The sequence below is a fragment of the Enoplosus armatus genome, chromosome 2 (assembly GCF_043641665.1).
Source record: "Enoplosus armatus isolate fEnoArm2 chromosome 2, fEnoArm2.hap1, whole genome shotgun sequence".
In the NCBI taxonomy this organism is placed as follows: Eukaryota; Metazoa; Chordata; class Actinopteri; order Centrarchiformes; family Enoplosidae; genus Enoplosus; species Enoplosus armatus.
The window spans coordinates 26,347,753-26,372,276 of record NC_092181.1 but is presented as its reverse complement, the minus strand read 5'-3'; the positions used below and the strand labels follow the sequence as shown (position 1 = coordinate 26,372,276).

Here is a 24,524-nt window from a genome sequence, read left to right as displayed (position 1 = left end):
ATCACATTTAGATATTTTTGGTTTAATTGTTGAGGTAGCTGCTGACGTCGTTACAGCCTACTGCTGTAAGCTGTAAGAAACAGATGGAGAAGGCCTGTGGAGCCTGTTGATGCTGATTGTATCTGAGAAGTGAAGCTGTCATTGTGTTGTTTCTCCTCCTGCAGGATCCTCAGTTACAACTCTCTGCGCTGTATCCCTCCTCTGGCACTGGGTGGCCTGCGCTCTCTGAGACTGCTGTGAGCTCACACACACACACACACACACACACACACACACACACACACACACACACCATATCATACTTGTCACTGTCCTCTCGCTTTATTACAACAAGCCGTCATCTGTTTTTGGACTTGAAGTATTCCTCTGTTGTTGAGCTGCCTGTCAGAGTCATTGTGGTCTCCTGAGTTTTCAGTTTGACCGTCAGCTGTGTCCGTCTTTCAGCTCTCTCCATGGCAACGACATCTCCGAGCTGCAGCAGGGCATCTTCAGCGACGTGGCCTCCCTGTCTCACCTGTAAGCTCTCAAATATACACCTAGCACACGCACACACACACACACACACATAATGACAACACCAGCTGAGTGTAACGGACAGCAGGGTCTGTCCTCACTGACGGAATGAGGTGTGTGTGTGTGTGTGTGTGTGTGTGTGTGTGTGATGCATGTTCATTCCCCTGCCTTCATGGCTCCAGTCAGATAGAGTCCAGTTCTCAGAGAGTGAGTGGTTTCAAGTGGCTGCCTGGTGGATTGAATTAGCCGGAGAGATCCATCGTTTCCCATGGGTCTATTGATCTGAGGCGTGTGTGTGTGTGTGTGTGTGTGTGTGTGTGTGTGTGTGTGTGTGTGTGTGTGTCTGCATATACAGTATAATCATCTTCAGCCAAGCATGACCCATGAGAGTCAATCTGAGGATCTGCAGTAAGTGTGGAAGGAGGAGCACAGAGATGGATGGTGATGGGGAGGTTGAAGATGGAGAGGTGATGGAGGGCAGGAGGAGGGAAAAGGATGTGAACGAGAGGTGAAGCCAGCAGGGAGGTTTTTATTTTTGTTTCTGAAATAAGATCCTGCCGACTTTCAGTCCGGATAATAAATCGGGCTGTAAAATGTTCTCTAATCCCGACTCTGCGGCGCTTTCTTTATGTGTCGTGGTGGAGTCTGAAGGTGTTATCGCCATATGTAGCATAGAAATCCAACGTTTCACGGCTTTGTGAGGCCACGACAGTCAACATTTTTATGTATTTTGTACCAAATACGATGTTTAACACGACGATGAAGAAACCTTTTTTTTTTGGCCTCAATGTTTTCGTCAAGTAAAACAACCTGTGATCATCTGACTCTTTGCCTTGCTGGACTGTGCTCATCTCCATGCCTCCAGATCTCAGCTCATAAGATGTTATCAGATAGGCATTAGGACTAAAACTAGGGCAATAAGCAGATATTGTCCTTTACACTTCGGCTTTGTTGACTTCTCGTGGCGTTCAGATAATCTGTGTTTGTGTACGTGACGAGATCCGCACACGGTGATGGTGATGTGGCCACGAGACGTTCTGTGTGGGTCAGTAAAGAGACGGGAGGTGTTTTCCTCCCCATCACTCGCTCCTGATGGAGTTTCTCCGACTGAGGGGAATTCTCTCATCTGACTCTCAGATCCCCTGACCTCGTTCTCTCTCTCTCTCTGAGGACTGAGAGCTCCACCGTGTGGATTTAAAAATTAGTGCGAAAATGTTGAAGCAGATCAATTTCTATTTTTGTCTTTCATTCTTTCTTTCCATCCAGCTTCCTTTCCTCCTCTCGTCCTTTTTATTTAATTTTTGTCCCCCCCCCATCTTTCCCCCATCCTCTTTACCTTTCTAATTTTCTCTATTCTTTTTCCCATCTTTCCCATTACTCTCTGCTTATCATTCCTCTCCAACCCTCCCACCTTTCTTGTCTTTTCTTTCAATTTGAAATGTCTCTTTCCTCCGATCCCCCCCTTACTTATTTATTCTCATTCTTTCATCCTTTTCTTCCTCTCTCCCTCTGCTTTCTTCTTCCCGACCTCCAGAATGAATTCACCTCTCGCCTCCCATCCCTCCTACCTTTTTCTGTCTTTCCATTTTTTCTTTCTTCATAAACCAGAACCCCCCCCCTTCCTCTCTGTCAGCGAGCTGACTCTGTCTGTTTATTCTGTTTATCAGAGCGATTGGAGCCAACCCTCTGTACTGTGACTGTCGTCTGCTCTGGCTGTCAGACTGGGTGAAGAGCGGCTATAAGGAGCCCGGTATCGCCCGCTGTGCCGGTCCCCGCGGTATGGAGGGCAAGCTGCTGCTCACCACTCCCGCTGACAAGTTCCAGTGTCTGGGTAAGCTGGCAGGAAGCCACCCTATCATGAAAACACTCACAAACTGTACACGAAACAAAAGCTCTACAGTAGTTTCAGTTTTGGACACTTTGTCAGTAAAAATGTTTTACTTGGTTTATAAAAGTGCTTTCTAAATAATCTGCCGTCTTCCAGTGATTTATGCTCAATAGCAAGTTAATTGGCTGTTTTAATCCTGCGTGATTCTGGCATTTAATTTGTAAAATGATCTGTCTCTTCGTAATAGATATTATCTGATAAAAGGAAACTTTTTTTCATCAGGAGATGGCTTTTTTCATCTCTTTTGGGAAACCAACATGAGCACACACAGGACCACAGACATGCAACTGGGGGAGAGATGTTAGAGCTTGTTCACAGTGATCGTACTAACGTCGTGTTAATGACCTTTATGAACATTAAACCTCTAACAGGCCTCTGTGTGTGTGTGTGTGTGTGTGTTGTCAGGTCCGGTAGAGGCGTCTGTTAAGGCCAAATGCAGCCCATGCGTGGCTTCTCCCTGCCAGAACCAGGGCGTCTGTCAAGTCCACCACACAGAACTGTACACCTGTACCTGCAAGTCTGGCTTCACGGTATGTAACTGTGTGTGTGTGTGTGTGTTTGAGCTAGCGAGGCTCGCGTGATCTTAGTTAGTGAAGTTTGTCTGTTTGCCGGCACTTTGTGACCTCTAATGAAAATGTTTCCTCCTGTCAACACACAACAATCCATTTACAAACCCAGAGCTGAATATTTAAAACCACTGATCCAATTTTTTTATGTGTGTTTGCGTGTTGTTAGTGATTATTTTGAGCCCACATCTGCCTCTGGTAATCCCATCAAATCACTCAGTTGACCTGATCTAGTGTTGTATGCTTGTCAAAAGTGTGTTTGTGTGATATTTCAGGGTAAACACTGTGAGACTCCAGTAGATGCTTGTGTCAGTAATCCCTGCACCAACGGAGGAATCTGCCTCAGTGACGAGCAGACCAGAGGGTTCAGGTAACAAGTCTTAAAGCTTGTAGATGGTAGAAGGTTCCATGTAGATGTGGATGAGAGACTTCTTCCTCTGGTCTCCACAGTTTTCAGAGTGGCTGTAGGGACGTTGGTCTAAATGGATTGTAATGAAAATTTGATGCACACATCTGTTGAATCCTCATGACTCTGGTGACTTCTCATCTAGCGCCACCAACAGGTCATAATGACCTCTTGTCCAGTGGTTTAGCTCATGACAGGACACCCCATAGAAGTAACGAGGGAATTCACCCGCAGTTGTACGTTGACATAAAAGCTAGCATAGCATGCTAAGATTTAGAATGCCAGCATGTTGTACTTAGATGCTAACAATTAGCATCTTACCATTATAACTGTACGCATGCTAACACGCTGTCATAAGCTTCCTGGCATGCTGAATGGTAAATGCTAACTGTCATCATTATTACAAATGATGTTAACATACTGATACTAACACAGTAAGTGGATGGATGTTGGTATGCTGATGTGATAAAATTAGCATACATAAATATAGCATGCAGATCTAAATGTATTAAACATAACAAACATGTTAACATATGCCATTATTTTAAATACAAATTTAACTATATGAGTATTGCTGCTTTATTCTGAACCACTGAGGCATGGCTCGGACTGCCCACTATTACACATTAGAAATAGGCTCGGTGAGTTACAGCTGTTCAGGTGGGAGGTGATAAATAAATGAGTTTTCACTGTTTACAATGGATTTTAAAGGAGAGAATGTTTCTGAGTTGAAAGAAACATGACAGCATGACTGTAGCTGCTCTGGGCTTTGACTGCCGTCAGATACAACACCAAGGTTTCCTCTGCGTTGGACATCATGAAGTGCTAATGAGCCGAGCTGGTTAATAGCTCATGAGTTTGCAATGAAAGGCATTCAGCATGTGTATCCCTTTAAGTGAATCCTTGCAGTTGTGAATATCTAGTTAGTATTTCATGTAGCCGTTAATATTACAGTTATTACAGTTTGCTTTGCTTTTATTTGTTTAGCTGTGCATGTGCGTTTGGTTTCCACGGCACTTTCTGCGAGGTGAACGTTGACGACTGTCAGGACCACGGATGTGAGAATAGCGCCACCTGTGTGGACGGAGTGGGCAACTACACCTGCTTGTGTCCTCCAAACTACACAGGTATGACTCCGGCATCGCCTTGGGAATGTCTCACTTTCCCTCCTCCTCCCACGGCAATTTTCACTATGAATCAATAAAGCAGATTACAATATACATGTACATTAAAAAGTAATATTTTCCTTTCTACCCATGTTGATCTGAAACTGTCACATGATCCGTCTTTGTCTCCTCACGTCCTCAGGTCTGTTTTGTGAGGAAGAGGAGGGTGTGTGTTCTCCAGGTAGAAACCCCTGTCAGCATCAGTCCACCTGCATCAGCGCTCCTACTGGCCCCAGGTGACAACACACACACACACACACACACACACACACACACACACACACACACACACACACACACACTTTATCACTGCCAGGCTGAGCAAAGTTTCAGATCCCGGATGAGATTAACACACAGACACATACAAAGGTACATTTTGCTGAGGTTTGTGTTGACCCTCCAAAAATCCTACACCATGTGTCATGTAGTGTGTGTGTGTGTGTGTGTGTTTGTGTTCCAGGTGTGTGTGTGTTCCAGGCTGGGTGGGGCCAGACTGCAGTATAGATTATAATGAATGTGTGGACCATCGCTGTCAGAACGGAGCTCAGTGTGTCGACCATCTGGACGGCTACAGCTGCGTCTGTCCACAGGGATACAGGTACTGGGAACACTAGGAAAACTGGGAATACTGGGAACACATGCGAGACTGTAGATACTGTAAGAGCCATATTTGAAAAAAATGTTGAAATGCTCCTTTAGTTATGCTACTAATCACCTCATAGCTAAAATCTCTCAGTTAATCAATGTTCAAATCAAATGAAATAACAATTAAAAATCAGCTTTTTTATTTTTGTTTTGACTTTTGTCACGTAGTTCCAATACCTGATCCATCTTATGACTGGTTATTATTTTGAACTAACTAGTTATAGTAGTAGAAGTAATGTGTAGTTAAAGCCTCATGTTACCATCCACATTAAAGAATGACCCCAATCAGACCTGCTCAGTGACGTAAAGCACCCTCTGACCCCCTCCTCTCGGACATCTTCCTTTCCCCTCAGTGGTGAATTTTGTGAGGTGGCCCTGCCTCCTCCGCTGTCACTCTGCCAGCTGGCTCAGTGTCAGAACGGCGCCCCCTGTGTGGAGAAGACAGGGACTGCGGTCTGTCAGTGTCTACCAGGCTTTGAGGGTCAGGGCTGCGAGAAGCTGGTCAGTGTCAACTTTGTCGACAGAGATTCTTACGTTCAGCTCCAAGACGTGAAGAACTGGCCTCAGGCCAACATCACACTGCAGGTGAGGACACGCGTACGAGCCCGCGTCCTGCAGGTGGCAGACATGGTAGAAACCAGCAGCAGCAGACTCACACACACATACTGTGATGTGTGTGTGTGTGTTTCAGGTGTCAACAGCAGAGGAAAATGGCATCTTGCTCTATAATGGAGACAACGAGCCAATCGCTGTGGAGCTCCATCAAGGTCATGTAAGGGTCACATATGACCCTGGGAACCAGCCTGCCACAGCTATCTACAGGTAGACACACACACACACACACACACACACACACAGTTACATGCAAATTCTGTTTTAAAGAAGCAACAAACCAAAGCGTATATTTTTCTTTCTTCTTCAATAATTAAAATAATCGGTTCTGTCAATGCAAGTTTCAAGAAATCTGTCACTTTTAGACATTATAAACTGTGCAGGATAATATATTAATATATACCCGGTATATGTACACAAATAAGCTAGGTCGGTATATTAAAGGTAATAAAGGTAAAGGTACTAATACCACACTGTAAAAATACTCTGTTACAAGTAAAACTCCTGCATTGAAAATGCAAAGTAAAAGTATGCAAGTATAATCCGGAAAATGTACTTAAAGTATTAAAAGTAAAAGAACTCAATGCAGAGGGATGGTCTCTGTGACTGTTCTCCTATTATATATTCTATCATTAGGTTATTATTACTCATCATTAGTGTAAAAGCAGGATTTTACTGTTTTAATTGATGGTCAGCTGATTATTTTCTCCATTAATCGATTGATTGTTTGGTCTGTAAACATTCTGCCGTCACAATGAGCCAGAGCCCAAAGTGACACCTTCACAATGTTGTTTGTTGCGTCTGACCAACAGTCCGAACCTTTCAAATCACTGAGTTTACTGTCACTGAAGGCAACACGTTCTCACTTTCGAGAAGCTGGAACCATGAAATATTTGTATGAAAAATGACTTTTAATACAATTAATCAGTTATTAAAATAGTTTTAATTCTGTGTCGATCAAATAATCGACTAATCATTTCACATCTGCCATCACCTCCACTTTGGTTTTAGTGAATTGTTTTTCTCTCAGGCAGCAGGCAGCAGTGGTTGGCTTATCTCCAGTGAAGCATCGATGTTATCGTTCCTTCATACGTTCATATTTTAGAATAGAAAATACCTTTATTTTCTAAAAGGAGCAGGTCGGTTTAATTTATTTTCACTTGTATTTCGTGTTTCGCGCTCCCTTAAAACCACAGTGATCAGTTTACAGTAAACAGGCCCTTGACTAAAGCCCCATCAGTTGAAACTAGTAGGAAAAGGAGGGTCACGAGTGCCATCTGCTGAACCTGACCAGCTCGACGTGTTTAACATCACATTGATGATTAGTGCGTTCTCATCATCACATTTTGAAAGCCGAGTGTTCGCTGAGCGATGCACTGGACTCCCGTCAGGCTCTCTGCAGCCTCTCAGCCTCTCGGCTCACTGTAGCCCGGCAACGCCGCTTCAGAGTGTGTTAGTGCACGACGACCTGCGTTGTTGCTCAGAGTGCTGCAGTGTTTGGGAATGTGGACAGAAGACATCGGCAGTGTGGGTATTCTGGTTTAATCAAAGACGCAGCCAGAGGACACTTGAAGCGGAGCGTGCACTTGATCGGGTGTCGAGTGCTTAAATGTTTGGATGGTTCACTGTTAAGGAGGAGGCTCAGCCTGACACACACACACACACACACTTTGAGGCTATTTGTGTGATAAGCAGCTGCAGAGAAGAGGAGATTGAGAGCATTGCAGATCAACTGAAAAGAGTACAGACGAGGAGAACAGAGAAAGAAACAAGTAGAGGGAAAACAGAAAACCTGAGATGTGAAAAAGACAATGGACACTAAGAAGAAGCTTCGTTTTAATGGTCGTTTTACAACACAAGGTTGTATAAGAAGAAATGTACGTTTGTAGTCCCTTTATGCTACACACACTCAAACAACACATGACAAAAAACTATTAATGGAGGAGTTAAAAGTCTCGCAGCGTGAGGAAAGAAGCTGCGACAGCGGATACCTCCTGGGTGGGTATTGTCTCTTAGTATCCTTCAGGCTCTACTCTCCGATATCACTGATGCTCAGTAGATCCCGATGATGTTCTGAGCGGTTTTAGTCACCCGCCCTCCTGTCCTGTTTATTTCTGTGTACACAAGTGTCACATGTAGCTCTCAGTGCCAAGTGCCATTGTGTTGAGGCATCGCTGTGTTTCAGTTCAACATGCATCCAAAAGGGGGAAGCCTGATGGCTGTAAGTAAGGTGAACATCGGAGTAGGAGCAGTGTATGTCTATGTGTGAGCCTTGTGATCCAATGGTGACCTGTCCTGGGCCTTTACCAACTTTTTCCCAGTGAATACTGAAACAGGTCCCTTAATGAATAAATATTTGGTTTAAAGATTTCATTCAAAACGAGAAAGGTTCGACATGAAATACTCTACTCCCCGCCAGATTTCCCAGAATCTGCACTCTCTTTGCCATTCTTTCCCTGAGCGACGTTCCTAAATGTAATATGAAATGTGTGTGTCCTCTACGTACAGCACTGAGACAGTGAACGACGGGCAGTTTCACACGGTGGAGCTGGTGACCTTCAATCGGATGGTGAACCTGTCTGTGGACGGAGGAGAGCCGACGACTCTGGACAGTCAGGGCCGGAGCCAGCTGGTGCCGGGGGAGGCGCCTCTGTACGTCGGAGGTAAGAGCAGGAAGCAGCAGAGGGGGAACACTCCTAAACTCAGACAAAAACATTTCTCTTCATGGACCAAAACATTTCTGTCTCTCAGGTATGCCCGAGGAGGTGATGCCCGCCTCTCTGGGTCTCTCCTCTCAGACCCTCAACATGTCCAGTTTCCACGGCTGCATCAGGAACCTCTACATCAACCACGAGCTGCAGGACTTCACCCGCAGCCACATGAAGCCGGGGGTGGTGCCGGGCTGTCAGGCCTGCCGCAAACTCTACTGTCTGCACGGCGTCTGCCAGCCCAACGCTGCTCAGGTAGAAGACGGGCGGCCAACATGCAGCGGCACAAACACAGCAATAAACATAAAAGTTCAATCTGAGACTAATCTAAACTAAAATTCGAAAAGAAACAACATTTTTTCCAAAGCTTTTATCAAAGTAAATTGAATTGTAAAAAGATTTTGAGATCATTTTGTTCTTGTTCAGGTTGTCCCTGAACTTCAAAATCTGCACTTCTATTAATGTCCTGTTTGCCTACACTCGAATGTTTCAATAGAGCCGTCTTGCATGATTTATAATGTATTCAGAATATTTCAGAGGCAAGAGCACTTGAATGTTATCTTATTTCATATGGCACGTCAGAGCAAACAAGAACGGCATTTGAATTACTAAAGTTCTCTCTGTTCTCCTGATGTGAAACTTTGAGGGGCACAGAATAAAGGAGACAGAGGAGGAGAAGGTTAATGAGGTTGAATGTAGTTTTTCAAGTACAAAAATGTATTATGACATTTCTTCTCACAGATAATGGATTGAGTGAAGTAGTAACAACATGTTGTCTTCCACAGGGTCCCCAGTGTCACTGCCAGGCAGGTTGGACAGGACAACACTGTGACCAGCCAATCACAGGAGGCTTTACTGGAGCGGATGTTGTCACCACGGCAACCGGTGTCAACCCGTGCGAAGGCAGCAAGTGAGTGTGGTTTATTCTGGCATTTAAAATGTGTGTGACGAATGTGTAAATCAGTTTCTGTCGATTTGTCCTTCATGCTCTTCTCCTCTTCTTCCTCACTGCGTTCATTCTGTTTTAATCCAGGTGTGTGAAGGGTGTGTGCGTGGCGTTGGACGCGCAGACGTACCGCTGCGACTGTAGGGAGGGATATCGCGGCGCGCTGTGTAACCTGCAGGGGGAGCCGGCGGGTTCGTGCCAGGGTCTGCGGTGTTTGCATGGCCAGTGTCAGGAGACGGAGGACGGAGAGCGCTGCGTCTGTGAGCAGGGATACACCGGAGAGAGCTGTGATATAGGTGAGGAAGGACGGTCACTAGGTTCAGCACTAGCTCACAGTCCTTCACAACCTGCATGAAGCGTAAAGGTGATCCAGAGCATCTCAAGTCTCTGCCCTCTTTGAAAATAATCTAATCTGATCCTTTATGATATTTTTTTATAGACTAAAACAATTAAGAAGTTGTCAGAATTATACATATAAATGGCTGCATTCATATAGCACTTTCATCCAAAGCGCTTTACAATTTGTGTTTTATAATCTCTGAAATAATTTTCTGCTGATCAGCCACTCAATCCAAAGTCTGTGAAGATACTTTGTGCTAAATCAAAATGGGCTGTGATTTTAAACTGCTGTTTCTACAGTTTACACCTAAAAAAACAACAACTGGTGAATTGCAGCTGAAGATCAGTTCATCAAAATCACACATGATTCTATAATCTACAGACCTCAGTGTCAACATCGTTTTTTTTAGTTGCAGTGAAGGTTTTTTAAATCCCAAATATTGTTTTTAATCCAAGATATTGTGTTTTTTTTGTAATTGGTTGTCTCTTAATCCCCCCTGTGTGTCCCGGCCCTCAGAGTCCCCGTGTCGAGGTGAGCCGGTGAGAGATTACCACAGGCTGCAGCACGGGACCGTCCTCTGCCAGACGTCCAAGCCTTTCTCCTGGGTCGAATGTCGTGGTCGGTGCCAGGCGGGGACCGAGCCGGCCGCCGTCGCTTCCTGCTGCGCTCCTCTGAGGGTCCGACGCCGGCGGCTCACCTTCGAATGCGACGACGGGACCTCGTTTACGCAGGACGTGGAGAAGCCTGTGGAATGTGGCTGCAAGGAGTGTGTGTAGTACCGTGCATGTGATGGTGCGCACATACACACATGCAGACACACACACACACACGTCCAAACACAACACACACACACACACCAAGCTAACAAAGAGGTACACACACTGTAGGGATTCTATCACTGATAAACGGACATTTTGGTGTTTGTTTTGTGTGTTTTTGCGCACAGACGCAGTTTTGTAACATAAGACAGTTCTTCCCTCTCGAAACATGAAATCAACGAGTCAACCTCATCTTCATCTTCCTCCTCTTCACCTGCTCCAGGCAGGAGAACCTGCGCGCTAACTACCTAACTCCAGCTCATTTTTAATACTGCCGTGTTGAAAAGCCTCCGTATGCCTTCTCGTATGTGCTTCTGATGTGCGGCTGGTAAAGTGCTGCTCTTTGTTCCCTCACAGCGGCGACTTCCATGAGAAGTAAAGGTACTCATTTAAACCGGGAAGTTTATGAAATAAAAGGTTTGTCAAAAAAAACAAATCACTCCGTTGATATCAGCAATCTAAAGATTTCGCTTGTCTTTCACCCGACTTAATGTGCAGGTATTTCTGAACAGCAGCAGAGGTCTGGCAGTTTGATGAAGGAGCGACGTGGTGACATAAAAGTACAACGTATTATTTTCTGCAGGCACGACTGCTGTTTCTCTGTTAGGCTCCTACAGCGACGAGGGTCTAAGCGCCAAGTGTTCGGGTTGCTGATCTTACAGGAGGCTGAAATCCTCAAACTGTCGTCCGCCTCACAACATTTTGTGAAATGAACATAAACTCTGAAACGCAGAATGTGTTGTGGAAACAAAACAAAGTGCTGCTTAGAGGTATTTCCAACAGCTTCGACAGTCCTCTGTCCAAACCGTCCTCTTACAACACATCCGCACTACTTTCTTACTAGAACTGCAGAAACACTGTAGGAATGATTTGTCTCCTCAAAGCAACTGGAAGTTAAAGATAATATCAGTGACAACCCACAGGACAGACACATGAAGACGGGCGTGTAAATGTGCTTCATCGTCGTGTTCATCAGGATAGTTTCAGTCTGGAGTTATGACTTACTAAGGAACTGATGCCACGCTCAGTGTTAAAACAGACAAAACATGCAAATTAAATTTAGACAATAATTTCACGAAGGTTGTGGCTTTAGGGTTATGTCCATTTTTAAATTAAGAAACACTAGAAATCTTTAAACTGTAAAATAAACCCAGGTCAATGAGTTTAAGTCAAAATCCGGATGTAAATAAAAGAACAGCCCACCGCCATACGCAGCCTGAAGGTCAAAGGTGACGGGGTTCACGGGGGGCAGCAGAGGGGTCATGGCGCGTTCCCATCGCTGCTCACCAGACGCCCTTTCTTCCCGTGTAGACTGGCCAGGGGGGGTGCTGGGAGTGTGTGTGTGTGTGTGTGTGTTAATGTCTTGTACTTCCATATTTGTGAGGACCAGTTTTTAAAGACCATGAGGATGTTCTCACTTCCTCCAAGGTTTGTTTTTAGAGTTAAGGTTGAGGCTGCTCATTGAACCAGAATGTGTCTAGCAGCAGGTTTTGAAGGGGGCATTGAACCAACTAGTCAGATTTCTAATCTTTTTTTATCGGTGATACTTTTATACTATTTTATTTAGTTCTTGCACATTCAGCATTCGAGAAGTCTGGCTTCCTTTGTTAAACCTGCGTTGATTCATTTCTTTGGCCACTTGGGGGCAAGCTGTCAACACATCATTGACATATTATCACCTTTATGTAAAGTTGTTGGCAAACGTGTTAGCAAGCAGTTGCCTATTTGAACACAGACACTAATAGTAGTTAATAATTCATTTGGAGCAACGTTTTTACTTTTAGCTCGGTTTTTGGTCTCCACCAACTCCTGGGACAAATATGTGGCCCTTCAGCTGCTAAATGCTCCACTATGTTCACCAGCTAGGCGCTCACCGTGTCTGCCTGTCTGCTGTTGGAGGAACTATCTTTTAAAACATCCAGAAATGTCAATACAGCCATAGGAAAGGGTTGGGATTGATGGTTGGGGGCAAGGGAATGCATTATGTGAATCAGGGTCCTCACAAGTATAGGAGTGCAGTGTGTGTGTGTGTGTGTGTTGTCAATGTAAGACGCTTCCAACAACAAGACGCTGTCCCTGATAATGAGCTTCATTATCCGACAATGCGGTGTGTTTGTTAGGATCAAACGCTTCCTCTCCGATTTGTCAGAAGAGCCAGTGAACGCATCGTAGAAATGCCACACGGGAAATGTAGCTTTTATATATGATGACATGTTTATTTATATGGATGTGAAACTAAAATAAAAGGTGCGTAATATTCATTTTTAACACGTTTTTGTTTTTTTTAGCTTTTGTTCAGTTGAATTTTCCATAAAAGCGGAGTCGTGTCATGAATCACATTCAAACTAATGTAGCTTTTATTATTATTATTATTATTATTATTATAATTATTGTAACTGCAATACATCTACACACAGTAACAGCCTAACAGATTGTAATATATATTATAAGCTTATAATGCATTTGATTTTGTCATAGTATTTTTATATGTTGAAGAGGATGTTGTCACTGTGTCATCTGTAGACTGTAGAGAAATCTTTGTTTTCAGTTGCCAAAAAAAAAAATGTCTCCAAACCAACGTCGCATCATTGATGGGAATTTTACAAAAACAAGAAGAAGAAAAAAAAATTGTTTTGGATCATGTCGTCTCACCTGAAAGCAGACAACAAGTAGTGCTTCTTTTTCCTATTTATTTAAATAAAGAGCTGTTTCTCCTTCGCGTTTGTCTTTTTTTTCTCAACCTTGACACTGGCTCTGGTTCTCTGGTTGTTGTCGCTCTGACCTTTGACCTCATTGTGTCACGGCAGCGTCAGTGTAGCGGCTGAGTCGATGGGCGATGGCAGCTCGCGGAGACAGTAGAGAGGAAGGGAGAGCGGTTGAAAGGAAGAGGGGAGAGACAGTGGGGGTGGGAAGAGGAGAGGAAGATGGAGGGATGGAGGAGGAAGGGAGGCCGGTTTTGAGAAGGTGGAGGGAGGCAGGGAGGGCAGAGAAAAGATGGAGGACAAAGTAAGGAAGGATGGAGGGAAAGAGGGATGTCCCACGGCGAGGGGGGGGGGGGGGGGCAGCGCTCTGAGACTGAAGCCGCTTAATGAAACAGTGATTTATGCGTCCCCTCGTAACCATAAAACATAATATATACCCCCATCGGCTTTGACAGAGTCCCTCCTCCCCCAACACACATACACATAGAAACACACACCCTTCCAGTCTGCTCTCCAGTGAAAGCTGCTGCATCTCTCCACCCCCACCCTCCCCACCTCCACCTCTGCAAACCATCCAGCCCCCCCCCCCCCCCCCCCCCCCCCCCCCACTCACCCCCCCCCCCCCCCTCAACCTTTCTTCACCACCATCTTTACCCCTTCCCCCTCTCCTCTGTCTTTAAAGGATAAAAATCATGGCAGCAGCACCTTCCCAACCCCCCAATTCCAATAAAGCCTCCACATCTTCTCACACTGACGATCTGCTGCACACAAAGGACAAAAACACACACACACACACACACACACACTGCAATGAAAACATTGACATGCTGATTGTCAGCTGCATGAACACAGACGATTGATCATACACAGAATAACTGGGGTGTTTGTCTGCAAACTGGATAAATACAAACAATACATCATCAGCCAGACTCTGCTCAAAATATAGACCATTTAGTGAGTGGCAAATGTATTTGTTATGAGAGAAGATGTTGGGCAAATTTAGTAGTAGAATTTAATCTCTGAGGGGAAATTGGTTCATTTCAGAAAAAAGAAAAACAAACGCAGGAATATCTAACGCTAATAAACCGGCTCTTCGTTGTTTGTACTGACAAACAGAAAGAATTATAGACGGTCACCAATACAAATGGCATAATGCATTGAGAATGCACATATTTATACACATGTATAATGGCTGGAAGCTCAAAAAAAAGCTTTAAAATGTTGTCTATGCTGAGAAAAAGCAATGAATGCGTTTTAGTATTCCAGTTATGTTTTGTGCACATAAGCATCATATCCTGGTTTCCTGGAAACCTGGATGTGCTAGCTAGAGTAGCAGGACACTGTGGCAGGTAGACCCCTGATCCAGGTTTCTGATCAGTCATGTTGGTGGCGGCGTCCTCGACTCAGAGATGTGACGACAAATGATGTAAATATCCTCTTCATGCTGAAATGATCGTCACTCTCTTCTTCTGCACGTATCACTGAAGTTATTATAAATACACAAGTTAAACAGGATACTAGCCTCCATGTAGATCTCCACACGTTCTGAGCCTTTTAAACACATAATGATAATAATAACAAACTGAAATAATACAAAAATGTGTGTTTAAAGTGTGTTTCCAGGGTCTCAAAAGAAGGAAACACCTCTGACAGTGTATCAATAACCTAGTGGACGTATTGATCGATGCGATTGATTATCTGCACAGCTCATGTGCAGTACACGCAGCCATCTTCCTCAGCTGCTGTCAAACACACAAAATGTCAGATATATGTACTTTTAGTGTTCCAGAGTGAAGTCCAAGGAACTGCAAAAGTATTTATTATTTTCTTGACCTTGAAAACAGACTTAGCTCACGGCGCACTGACTGAACTGAACTGTTTTATTACCTTTTGTGATAGTTGGTATTATATATTTATACTCTCTGCCATGTTGGAACTTTTCCAATGTGTTTGGATCCTGGAGGGATTGCAAAGGCAGCGTGGTGTTTATCTTAACTCAAGGCCCACTTACTAGCTTTTTTTGTCTCCATACGTACGCGGTTGTGTGTTTCAAGCTTTTTAAAGAATGCATCTATGTTATCTTTAAGCTTTGAAAGATGTCGATCCTTTTGGCCCCATGTGGTGTCCCAAGACCAATTATGAGAACGCCTGATGTGACGGTTGGCAGCTGACAGCTGATTGACCAAACAAAGGCCTGGCAGAGCGTCAGAGAGAGAGAGAGAGAGAGAGAGAGAGAGATTATGTTTCTGAAGCGACGTGTCGATGCCGTCTGACAGCAGCAGAGGGCAGCCGCTTTTAAATACCTGCAGAGAGTGTGGACGACCTGAGATGGTAAAACAAGTTATTGATTCATCCTCCCGTCTCCTCTTACACTTACATTTCATTTTTCTCTCCTGGCTTGTTTTTGTTACCTCTTGTTTTTTAGCTCCCTCCTCCTCCTCCTCCTCCTCATCCTCCTCTTCTCTGCTTTCTTTGCCCTTTTCCTCGTCTGTCACATCACTCCATCCTCTCTCCTCCTCTCTGTCCTTTCCTTTTCTTCATCACGAAATAAATCATTCCCCTTTTAAAGCAGCGGTGAAACTTTCCTCGCGTGTTTCTCTGTTCACGCAGCTAAGTGTCGTGTCGCGGGCAGGAGAAGCAGGGATGAAGTCCGAGCCGTCGGAGGAAAGTTCAGGCAAAAACAAACTCATATTCTTCCAGTATGTTTTCACAAACGGAGACGAAATCATTGATTCACCTCATCGAGTTCATAATGTCTTCTCACCCTGAACTACTCTTCATTTCATTTCTTCCTTTTTGTCCAAAGCTTTTCTTTCTTCTTCTTCTGCTTTTTTAAAAAAAAAAAATCTAATCCCTCTATTCTTCTCTAGGCTTTATTTTTTATTCATCCTCTCCTTGTCCCCCCCCCCTCTCCCTTATCCTCTCCTCTCCTTACTTCTTCTTTGTTCACCTCTCCTACTCTATCACCTTCTTCTTCTACTTCTTCTTTGTCCCCCCACTTGAACATACACTCCCTCTCCTTCTTCCTCCTCCTCCTCTCCCTCCTTTTCCTCACCATTACCTTTCTTTCACTTGTCTCTTGCTCTCCTTTGTTCATCTTTCTCGTCCTCTCTCCTCTTTCTATGCCTTCTTCTTCTTCTTCTTCTTCTTCTTCTTCTTTGTTCACTACCCTCCTCCTCCTCCTCCTCCTCCCCCCATCCCCACACACACTCTCTTTCTTTCCTCCTCCTCTCCTCCTCCTCCTCCTCCTCTTGTGCAGGTCTTTCTTGCCGTGGAGCAGATGTCCTTTTATTGATATGATCATGGTTAGTGGTCTCCAGGTACTCATTGGATCCACCATATAACCTCCTGCAGCCATCGGCCCGAAACACACACACACACACACACACACACACACACACACACACACACACCCTGCGGCTACTGCATCTCTCGGATGCAGTGAGCTGCAGGAAAGAAGTGAAAAAGAGATGAAGAAGGGGAGAGAGGAGGAGGTTGAGAGGGACGAAGGAAGGCAAACAATAATAAAAAGATGAGAGGAGGAGGAAAGAAGTTAGGAAAGGAGGTTGGGGGATAAGTGACAGAGAAGAAGATGGGGGAAGGGGTTTCAGAGCGCCGGAGGCAAACTGAATATTTCAGGCAGTTGCCAAAAGAAGGAGTTGAAACTACCAAGGTGACCTGGGAGGAGTTCCTGTTAGAGAAAAAAGAAAGAAAGAAGGAGAAATAAAAAAGGTTGCTATCAGTCCCCCATAGAACGGCATTCATTTCAATCATTTTCAATTAGGTTTGACCTTGTTGAACATTTGCTCTCCTTTCAGTGTCAAATTAAGTTGGTATTGTGAGGTTTTCATTTAGCTCCCTGAGAGTGTTGCCTTTATTTTGTGTGTCACGGCCACATCGCGGAGGAGCTGAAGGCGTCCAATCAGAGGCGGGGAGGCTCGACGGTGGCTTTGTCTCCGGTTCAGCCACATTCAGACAATCTCATAACACACCGAAACAGTGCAGAGGTGGAGAGTTCAGATTGATAGAATCATGTAATCTATGTATCAAGGAAGCTTTTGTGTTTCCTGTACTCTATTCTATGACTTGCTTTTGTGCTTTATTGTGCAGCACTTTGTGACGTGTGATTTAGAAAGGTGCCATAGGAATGAATGAATGAATGAATGAATGAATAAATGCACTCATATTCTACTCATATTTTCTTTTTAAATACAAAATAAGTCAGAATTTGAGAAGAAAAGATTCAGAAGTTTGATAAAAGTGAGAAATCTGATATTTAAGTAAAAAAAAACGATGATATTAGATTGAAATCTGAGGAAGAAAATGTATCTTGACTGATCCAAACATAATCAGAAAATCAATTTGGTTCCCTCCTCTTCCTCCTGGTGTTTTTGATCTTACATTAATCAACGCTGAATAAAACTGAGGAAGTAGGAGCTCAGCAGGATGAAAGAAAGACGAGATTTCACTGTAAAATACTCTTTATGATTACAACTTTATTTAAAGGATATGAGTTCATTTAATACTCGTCAGCTACTTCTAGTAAGCTGAGTCTAACAGCTGAGTCTAACTACATATTAAATCAGTGTTCTAATGTGTAGGTTTATCAGGAATTATCATACTTATCATTTGCCAGGAATAGCTGATCAAACATTTAGTATATGAATAATATATGATATACAATCAAATATCCGTTCAACGAATAAGTAGAAAGAATTCCAATATCCAATTTAATATCTATAAAACACTACAATCCACTAAGCGTTTTATTTTCCTAGACAGGATGTACATGTAAGATTTTGGTAATTCATACAGTTTATCAGATTAATATGATTTAGCATAACATGGGTGGCACCGGGAATAAATCCACGCTCTCAGCAGGGGGCCAGTGCTCAGATTTAAATGTTTAATTTTAAGAAATTCATTTTGGCAGAAGAAGAAGCTCACAAAGGGCGTTTTCTGTTATTTTCTGTTGAGGCCTTCTGTATTGTAACCCGTGCCGTTTCTATCCACCGCCACACGGTGTCGCTGCTGCGCACACACGTAGCATTGAGCGTAAGGCCGCTATCGGTGGTACGGTGGATAGTACCGTCAGTTGGCGGGTTATGCAAACTTCAGTTGGTGGAGGAAAGCTACACAAGAGGAATTTTAACTGTGAGAAAGAAAAAGACGACTGCACCCGTTGAGGACGGCGGAGACAGGAGACAAGAGACTCTGAAGCTGATATAGATGCTAACCTGCTAGCGACAGAGGCAAATGACAAGCTAACCGGTTAGCGCTGCTAACGGTCGTTTTTTTTTTTACAAGTTGGACCAGCAGCCTGTAAGAACCAAAATGAGTCTGGACACATGTTTTAAGGTAAGACCGCTAACTAGCTAGTTAAGTGACGTTAGCCTGTTGGGCTCTATGATCGGCTTGCTGTTGGTTAGCATGTCAGCCCATGTAGCGGTTAGTTAGCTAAAGAGCCAGTCAGTGCTCAGGTTTGACAGAAGTGGCAGTAACACAACAAAACAGCTTGTTCCTGAGTCTGTGACTGATTTGATTTTGCTCAATAAATCCCGTATCGACACGTACAGGTGCTCATGAATACAATTTTCTTTTAAAAATTAAATTACAAAGTTCATATAAAATGAAATCAACTTTTATTGTCACGCACACCAACATACAGAGTGACAACGTACGGTGACATGCTCAGGTGCCCAGCTCCAGAATTAATCTAACAAATAGAGTTCAAAAAGACAAATGAAACGGTGAAACTATATCATCTGTAATGATTTTCAATGTTGAGTTATGAGTTTCTGTAGAGACGATATAACCAGTTAGCTGGAGGCGCCATCTTGCTTGTTTTGTCCGACTAAAAGTCCAAAACTCAAAGATTTGAAACACAGAAAAGCACTAAACAACTTAAATGATGAATTGATTATTAAAATAGTTGCTGAATGCATTTTCTTTGTTGGTCTACTAATCGATTAATCAGCTAGTCATATCACCACTATACAAGGTTGAAGGGTAAAAGACAAGTTTATGTGTATTAGAACTTTTCAAAGGCAAGTCAAAGTGCTTCAGACGAGCCGTAAAATCAGACACACATTTATAAAAATAGGTTAACAGCGAAGCGAGGTGGTTCTCCCTCCGTCAGGTTCTGTATCAGAGCTTGTTAGGAGCCGCCTGCCTCGGTGTGTCGCAGCTAAACGCAGCTCAGACAGGCCTGGGGAGACGACCGCATGGGGCTGGCGCTGAGTCTTAATTGAATGGAACTGATGCGGTTCCATTAATCAGTAATGGGGAGCCTTGCTGGGCCCAGCCACCACACGCCACAGCAGGGGGGGCCTCTGATGGGGCCTCTGACATTTTCACAGCAGTCAGTGTGTATATGAAAAACAGAGGGAGATGTGCTCGTGTCTCAGGAGGTAGAGGCCGGAGTGAGGAGAATATATTTCACATCAAATGTTTCTACTCGTACATTTCTGTCTCGCTCTGCGCTGGAGGACACGATGGGAGACATCCAGGCTTTTTTTTTAATCAAAGGTTTGCTGCTTCTGCACTTTTTTTGCTTCGTCGCGTCACGCTGGAGAGAACCGCGGCGTCAGGCAGTTCACGACTGGTTTAAATGAAATATCTGCTGAAACTATCAGTCGATTAATTGATTTAGTCGATCGGCATAAAATCTTTAAATTGTTTAACTCATTTATTGACCGTGTTCGGTGTGAACTGAAGATGTTGTACATTTTAGGGTGATGGTCACAGTGGGCTCTGGGAAACTGTGATGGGCGCTTTTAACTCTCTCCTGACATTTTATAGTCTGATTAATAATCTAATAAAAACTACTATGCTACAATGCTACTAGTGATTGTCTACAGATTTAGAAATACAGTCATTAGAAGCATTATTGATCCATTTGTAGGGTTGCAACGAAAATTTCTCTGGGCCCAAGCTGACGTCTTTAAAAAGATATTAACAAAGCAAACATACGCTCGTCACTGTAAATGCAATAAAACCTTAATGAGTAAAAAGTCAATATTATAAGAGGTCATTTATCAAAACACCCGTTAATTAAACTTGCAGAACATCGTCTATAGCGTGATATAAATTGATATCAGGAACATTTTCTTCTTATTAATATCACGATATGAATATAACCGACCCCCCCCCCCCCCCCCCCAGACAAAACTCCAAAATCTGACGCAAAATGGTCCGGCACATTTTTAGTAAAGCAAAGAAAACAAGAAATGCAGAAGATAACATTTTTGATGTTTATTTCAAAAGCGGTAAAACATTAAACACTGGCTAATTGCTCTTAATTATTACTGTAAAAAAAAAAAAGAACTAGTTTTCAGGATACTGTAGAAGATGCAACCAAATGCTTTAAATGTCAAATTTCAATCCCACCAATAGACTTTCTATCTGCAGACAGTACAGTAAGCTGCAGGTTTTTTAATTCTGATTTTATTCCCTGTTTTTCCATTTCTCGCATACTGTAAATACACACATCCAGACGCTGCGGTGGAAACCTATTTCAATATCTGTTCAATAAAGAAAACAGTGGATAAGAAAAAAAGAATGAGGTCAGACCTCCTGAAGAGACCTGAACCTCCAAATATGCAACGTCTCTGTACTCAAATTCAGTCAGACACAGACCATGAGCAGCCATATATATGTGCAAATGAGCCAAGTATGAAAAGACACACATACATACATACATACATACATACAGTATCTAAAGAGGGAGTCCTCTTGGAGCCTCAGGCGTGTGAAAAATAAATATTTGATAGGAGGATGACCTACTTCCTGTGCCCTGAAAAGTTATTTGTCTTTTTCTGCCTGCATCCACCGCAGAGGCCTCTTTCCTCAGGCTCTGCAGCAGAGAGAGAGAGAGAGAGAGACACTTACGTAAAAAGAAAGAGGAGAGAGAGAGAGAGAGAGGGGAGATACAGGAAGACAAAAGAGTGAGAGGTGAGCTGGAGAGAGAATAAATGTTCGAGTTTCAGCTCCTCTGAGGCAGAGAGACTCCGCTGGCAGAAATGATCTCATTGGTTGAATTACACCACAGAAGCACCGGGGCTTCTGGGTAAATAACGCCGATGTGAAGACACAAGTGAACAGTGAACTTGTGATCTTCATGAATTATACAGAGGTGTTCAGATCCTAATCCGGGCCGATCCGGGCTCGTTTTCGATGGATCGGTATCAGCTAGAATAAAGCCCGTCATTACTGCACTCGTCTGTTTGTGTTCACCTCGTGCTGTCAGCGATGACGGCCGGCCTCCACAGTGCTGCATTTCACTGCACAAGAGAGCAAATATTCAAATGTTATTTGCACAATCTGGGCTGCCGACGCCGGGGTTGTCAAAATTCACTTAACTACGATGCTAATTATCGTCAGCAAAGAGCACAAAACATTCAGGTAGCAGCTTCTCTTTCTTTTTCATTTTAAAATGACAAATATCGTCGTCGCACGTCGCATCAGCTGTTCAGCGAGTTATCTCATCACTAATTTAAGCTTAAAAACTTCAAAATCTGGATCAAGTAGCACATGGAAAATAATGTGTTTCTGGTTTTTAGCTACAGCTGCTACATATTTAATCAACATTTAGTAATGGATCAGACTCGCTGCTGCTGGTTTAGCTGCCGTTCGACTGGCGATCGTTGCTCATTCTGTGTTTTCTGCGAGTGGGCAACATGGAAAAATCCAGGAACAGGGTCATTTATAGAGACTACACTGGAGCACAAGTTAAACAGGGTGGGTATCGAACCTCAACGCGTGCCCATAGCTAGCTAAATGCGTCTGATGTACTGACGAATGCTTTTCTTGATTGGTGATTACTACAATAACATGCGTAGGTGGGCTCAAGGTCAAAAGGTCATAGTAAAACAATAACATCATAAAATATAAAGGATGTTTTAGAATTAATAACCTCCTGGACCACCTGCAATATTAAAATACCGCTTGTGTGTAAATGCATCAATATTTAAACACTCCATGATTCAGGACCCGGGACTTTCTCCACTAAGCTGATTTCTTAAACGTCATGTAAACTAGAAACCTGGTTTCTGTAACCGGGGTAGGGGATTAGAGAAACCTGAATTCCCCGGGTACATTTCTCCTGGAGAACACTGATTTGTTGCCCATGCAAGTAACCGTGTTTCTTGTACACATGTGCACTATTTTCTCGGGTAGTTTAACTTGTAAAGGAGTGTAAAGGAGTATTTTTCAGTTGGTGGTGTTGATGCCTATAGTAACAGGTGGAGTCTGTTAGTGAGAGGGATGCTGTGTTTACTTCCTGGTTGTTCCCTCAGAGGGGGCGGTGCTTAACCTTTGAGGACCTTTTGCTTATCCAGGCTTTTAACCCAGAGAGTGGAAGGGTCAGAGGTCAAACGTGTGCCTCTGTCGCTCAGTCAGATAGAAACATAGATATCAGACAGAAACTCGCACGTCACATGTCACAACACCAGTTAGTCATACATGGAAACAAATCAACACAAGTGATTTTATTTTCACAACAAAATTTATTAGAAGAATAGTGGTTTTGAAAAGAAGGTTCTAGCATCCAGTGAATACTACCTTACACAACATTACAGCTGAAATGTGTGGCAAAAATGGCAATTTTCTTTTTTACCAAATTGAATATAACATAACCAGCAAAATATTTTACACATGCACAAAGACAGATCTAATCAGCGTCGCCTGACGTTCAATGCAAAATGAACTTTAATAAAAAAAAAAAAAAAAAGAAGACTGTAGGAAATCAAATCATCTTTCATCTTTTTGTCAAAAAAAAAAAATCACAGACATTATGAGACAATTTATTATTCATCAGCCCAATCAGAAAATCAGATTTTGCATTCAAAACAGGGAGAGAGAAAGAGAAAAATAAAAAAGTGCAGTCAATCAAATCAAAACCAATTATTGTGATCCTTGTTAAGTGCTCATTTACACGGACATCGATAATATAAGCCTAGAAGAATAAAAGTCCAACTCACAAGGTACAAAATAAGAACGAAAACAAACCAAAAAAATTATTGTACATAAATAAAACTACAATATGAGAAAAATATTTTTTAAATTATACAATTTTTTTGTCAAACTGTAAACAGTAGATATTAAAAAAAAATGAGGTCCATTGGGGGGTATTTGGAGAACCTGTGTGTAAGTGTGTAGGTGTACTCGCGTGTGTGTGTGTGTGTGTGTTTATGTGTCTATGTATTTGTGAGAGGTACAGTCCAGGTGGGACCAAATCGTGAAAGGGGACTTGGGTGTCCTGAGCATCGGCACAGCGCCCCCTAGGTCCCGCTGGACTGAAGGATTGAGGTATATCGTCAAACCCAAAAACAAAATCTCAGCGGAAACGAGGAAAAAGCCCAGCAGGCCCTGCAGCGGGGCGTCCAGCCACCCGTTAAGAACCGAAGGTGAGATTACAAAACGTTAGAAACCTCAGCAGGACAAAAATCAAGACCGAAGAAATGAAGAGGTTTGTTGTTCTACCCAAACTGGAGTCCAAACCCCTGGACAACACTTCCTGCATCTACCCAAACATCACAAGCCGTATCCAACCCAGTCAGAGCTATCGCTGTCACAACAAAATCAGGTTACTACCGAAACCAACATCAGGAATGTAGAAAGTAATCTTACAACATGAAATACAGCTTTTATGTTAAGAGTCTTCACACAGTTCTCATCCAACGTCACTGATTTGATTGTTGTAAAAGGTTCATAATTCAGGCAAAATTCAAAATAACGCTCCTGTCGTCCAGACCAGGCCAATAAATAAACTGCTTTTGCATGACTAGTTCTTAGTGAATAACTGACTACGTCTACGGGAGACTTCCAAACCCCCCCCCATGGCATCGGCCAAGCTGTGTGCAGCAGATGTTTCTGCTCCAGTTTGACTCGCCTTGTTCCTTTACAGCTCTACAGTTCTGAAGGTTTGATCACACAACGTCCGGCCATTTTCCTGGTTTCACTTGCGGTGAGAGAGGCTTCCTAAGTTTTCCCTGAAGCTTTAGAAGAACCGAAGGCAGATCTGTCACATTCTGGCGGCGGAGAGAAGAAAACTTAGCACGCAATGTTAGCACTTAAACCAGACGGATACCTGAACATGGCTTACTGTAACTGCGGCGTTCTCCGGGTTTTTTTACACCAACATACTGTATGAAGGATTGCGGAGGCTTAAAACACTATTTAAAAGCCAAACCACTGTTTTGTGCACCGCTTTGC

At 43.3% G+C, this 24,524-nt stretch overlaps 1 protein-coding gene across 1 annotated transcript in view; it reads left to right on the top strand.

The window, feature by feature from the left end:
• The window catches only part of slit1b (slit homolog 1b (Drosophila)), a 49,363-nt gene extending 38,797 nt beyond the window's left edge, over positions 1 to 10,566 (top strand). Inside the window, exons 24-38 of the mRNA XM_070925161.1 lie at positions 165 to 236; positions 445 to 516; positions 2,181 to 2,344; positions 2,807 to 2,931; positions 3,243 to 3,337; positions 4,361 to 4,500; positions 4,682 to 4,775; positions 5,000 to 5,137; positions 5,538 to 5,769; positions 5,876 to 6,006; positions 8,305 to 8,459; positions 8,548 to 8,759; positions 9,290 to 9,414; positions 9,538 to 9,746; positions 10,307 to 10,566. Of these exons, the coding sequence (XP_070781262.1) occupies positions 165 to 236; positions 445 to 516; positions 2,181 to 2,344; positions 2,807 to 2,931; positions 3,243 to 3,337; positions 4,361 to 4,500; positions 4,682 to 4,775; positions 5,000 to 5,137; positions 5,538 to 5,769; positions 5,876 to 6,006; positions 8,305 to 8,459; positions 8,548 to 8,759; positions 9,290 to 9,414; positions 9,538 to 9,746; positions 10,307 to 10,566 (2,224 nt within the window). The remainder of the gene's footprint in view (positions 1 to 164; positions 237 to 444; positions 517 to 2,180; positions 2,345 to 2,806; positions 2,932 to 3,242; positions 3,338 to 4,360; positions 4,501 to 4,681; positions 4,776 to 4,999; positions 5,138 to 5,537; positions 5,770 to 5,875; positions 6,007 to 8,304; positions 8,460 to 8,547; positions 8,760 to 9,289; positions 9,415 to 9,537; positions 9,747 to 10,306) is intronic.
• The last annotated feature ends 13,958 nt before the right edge of the window (positions 10,567 to 24,524 follow it).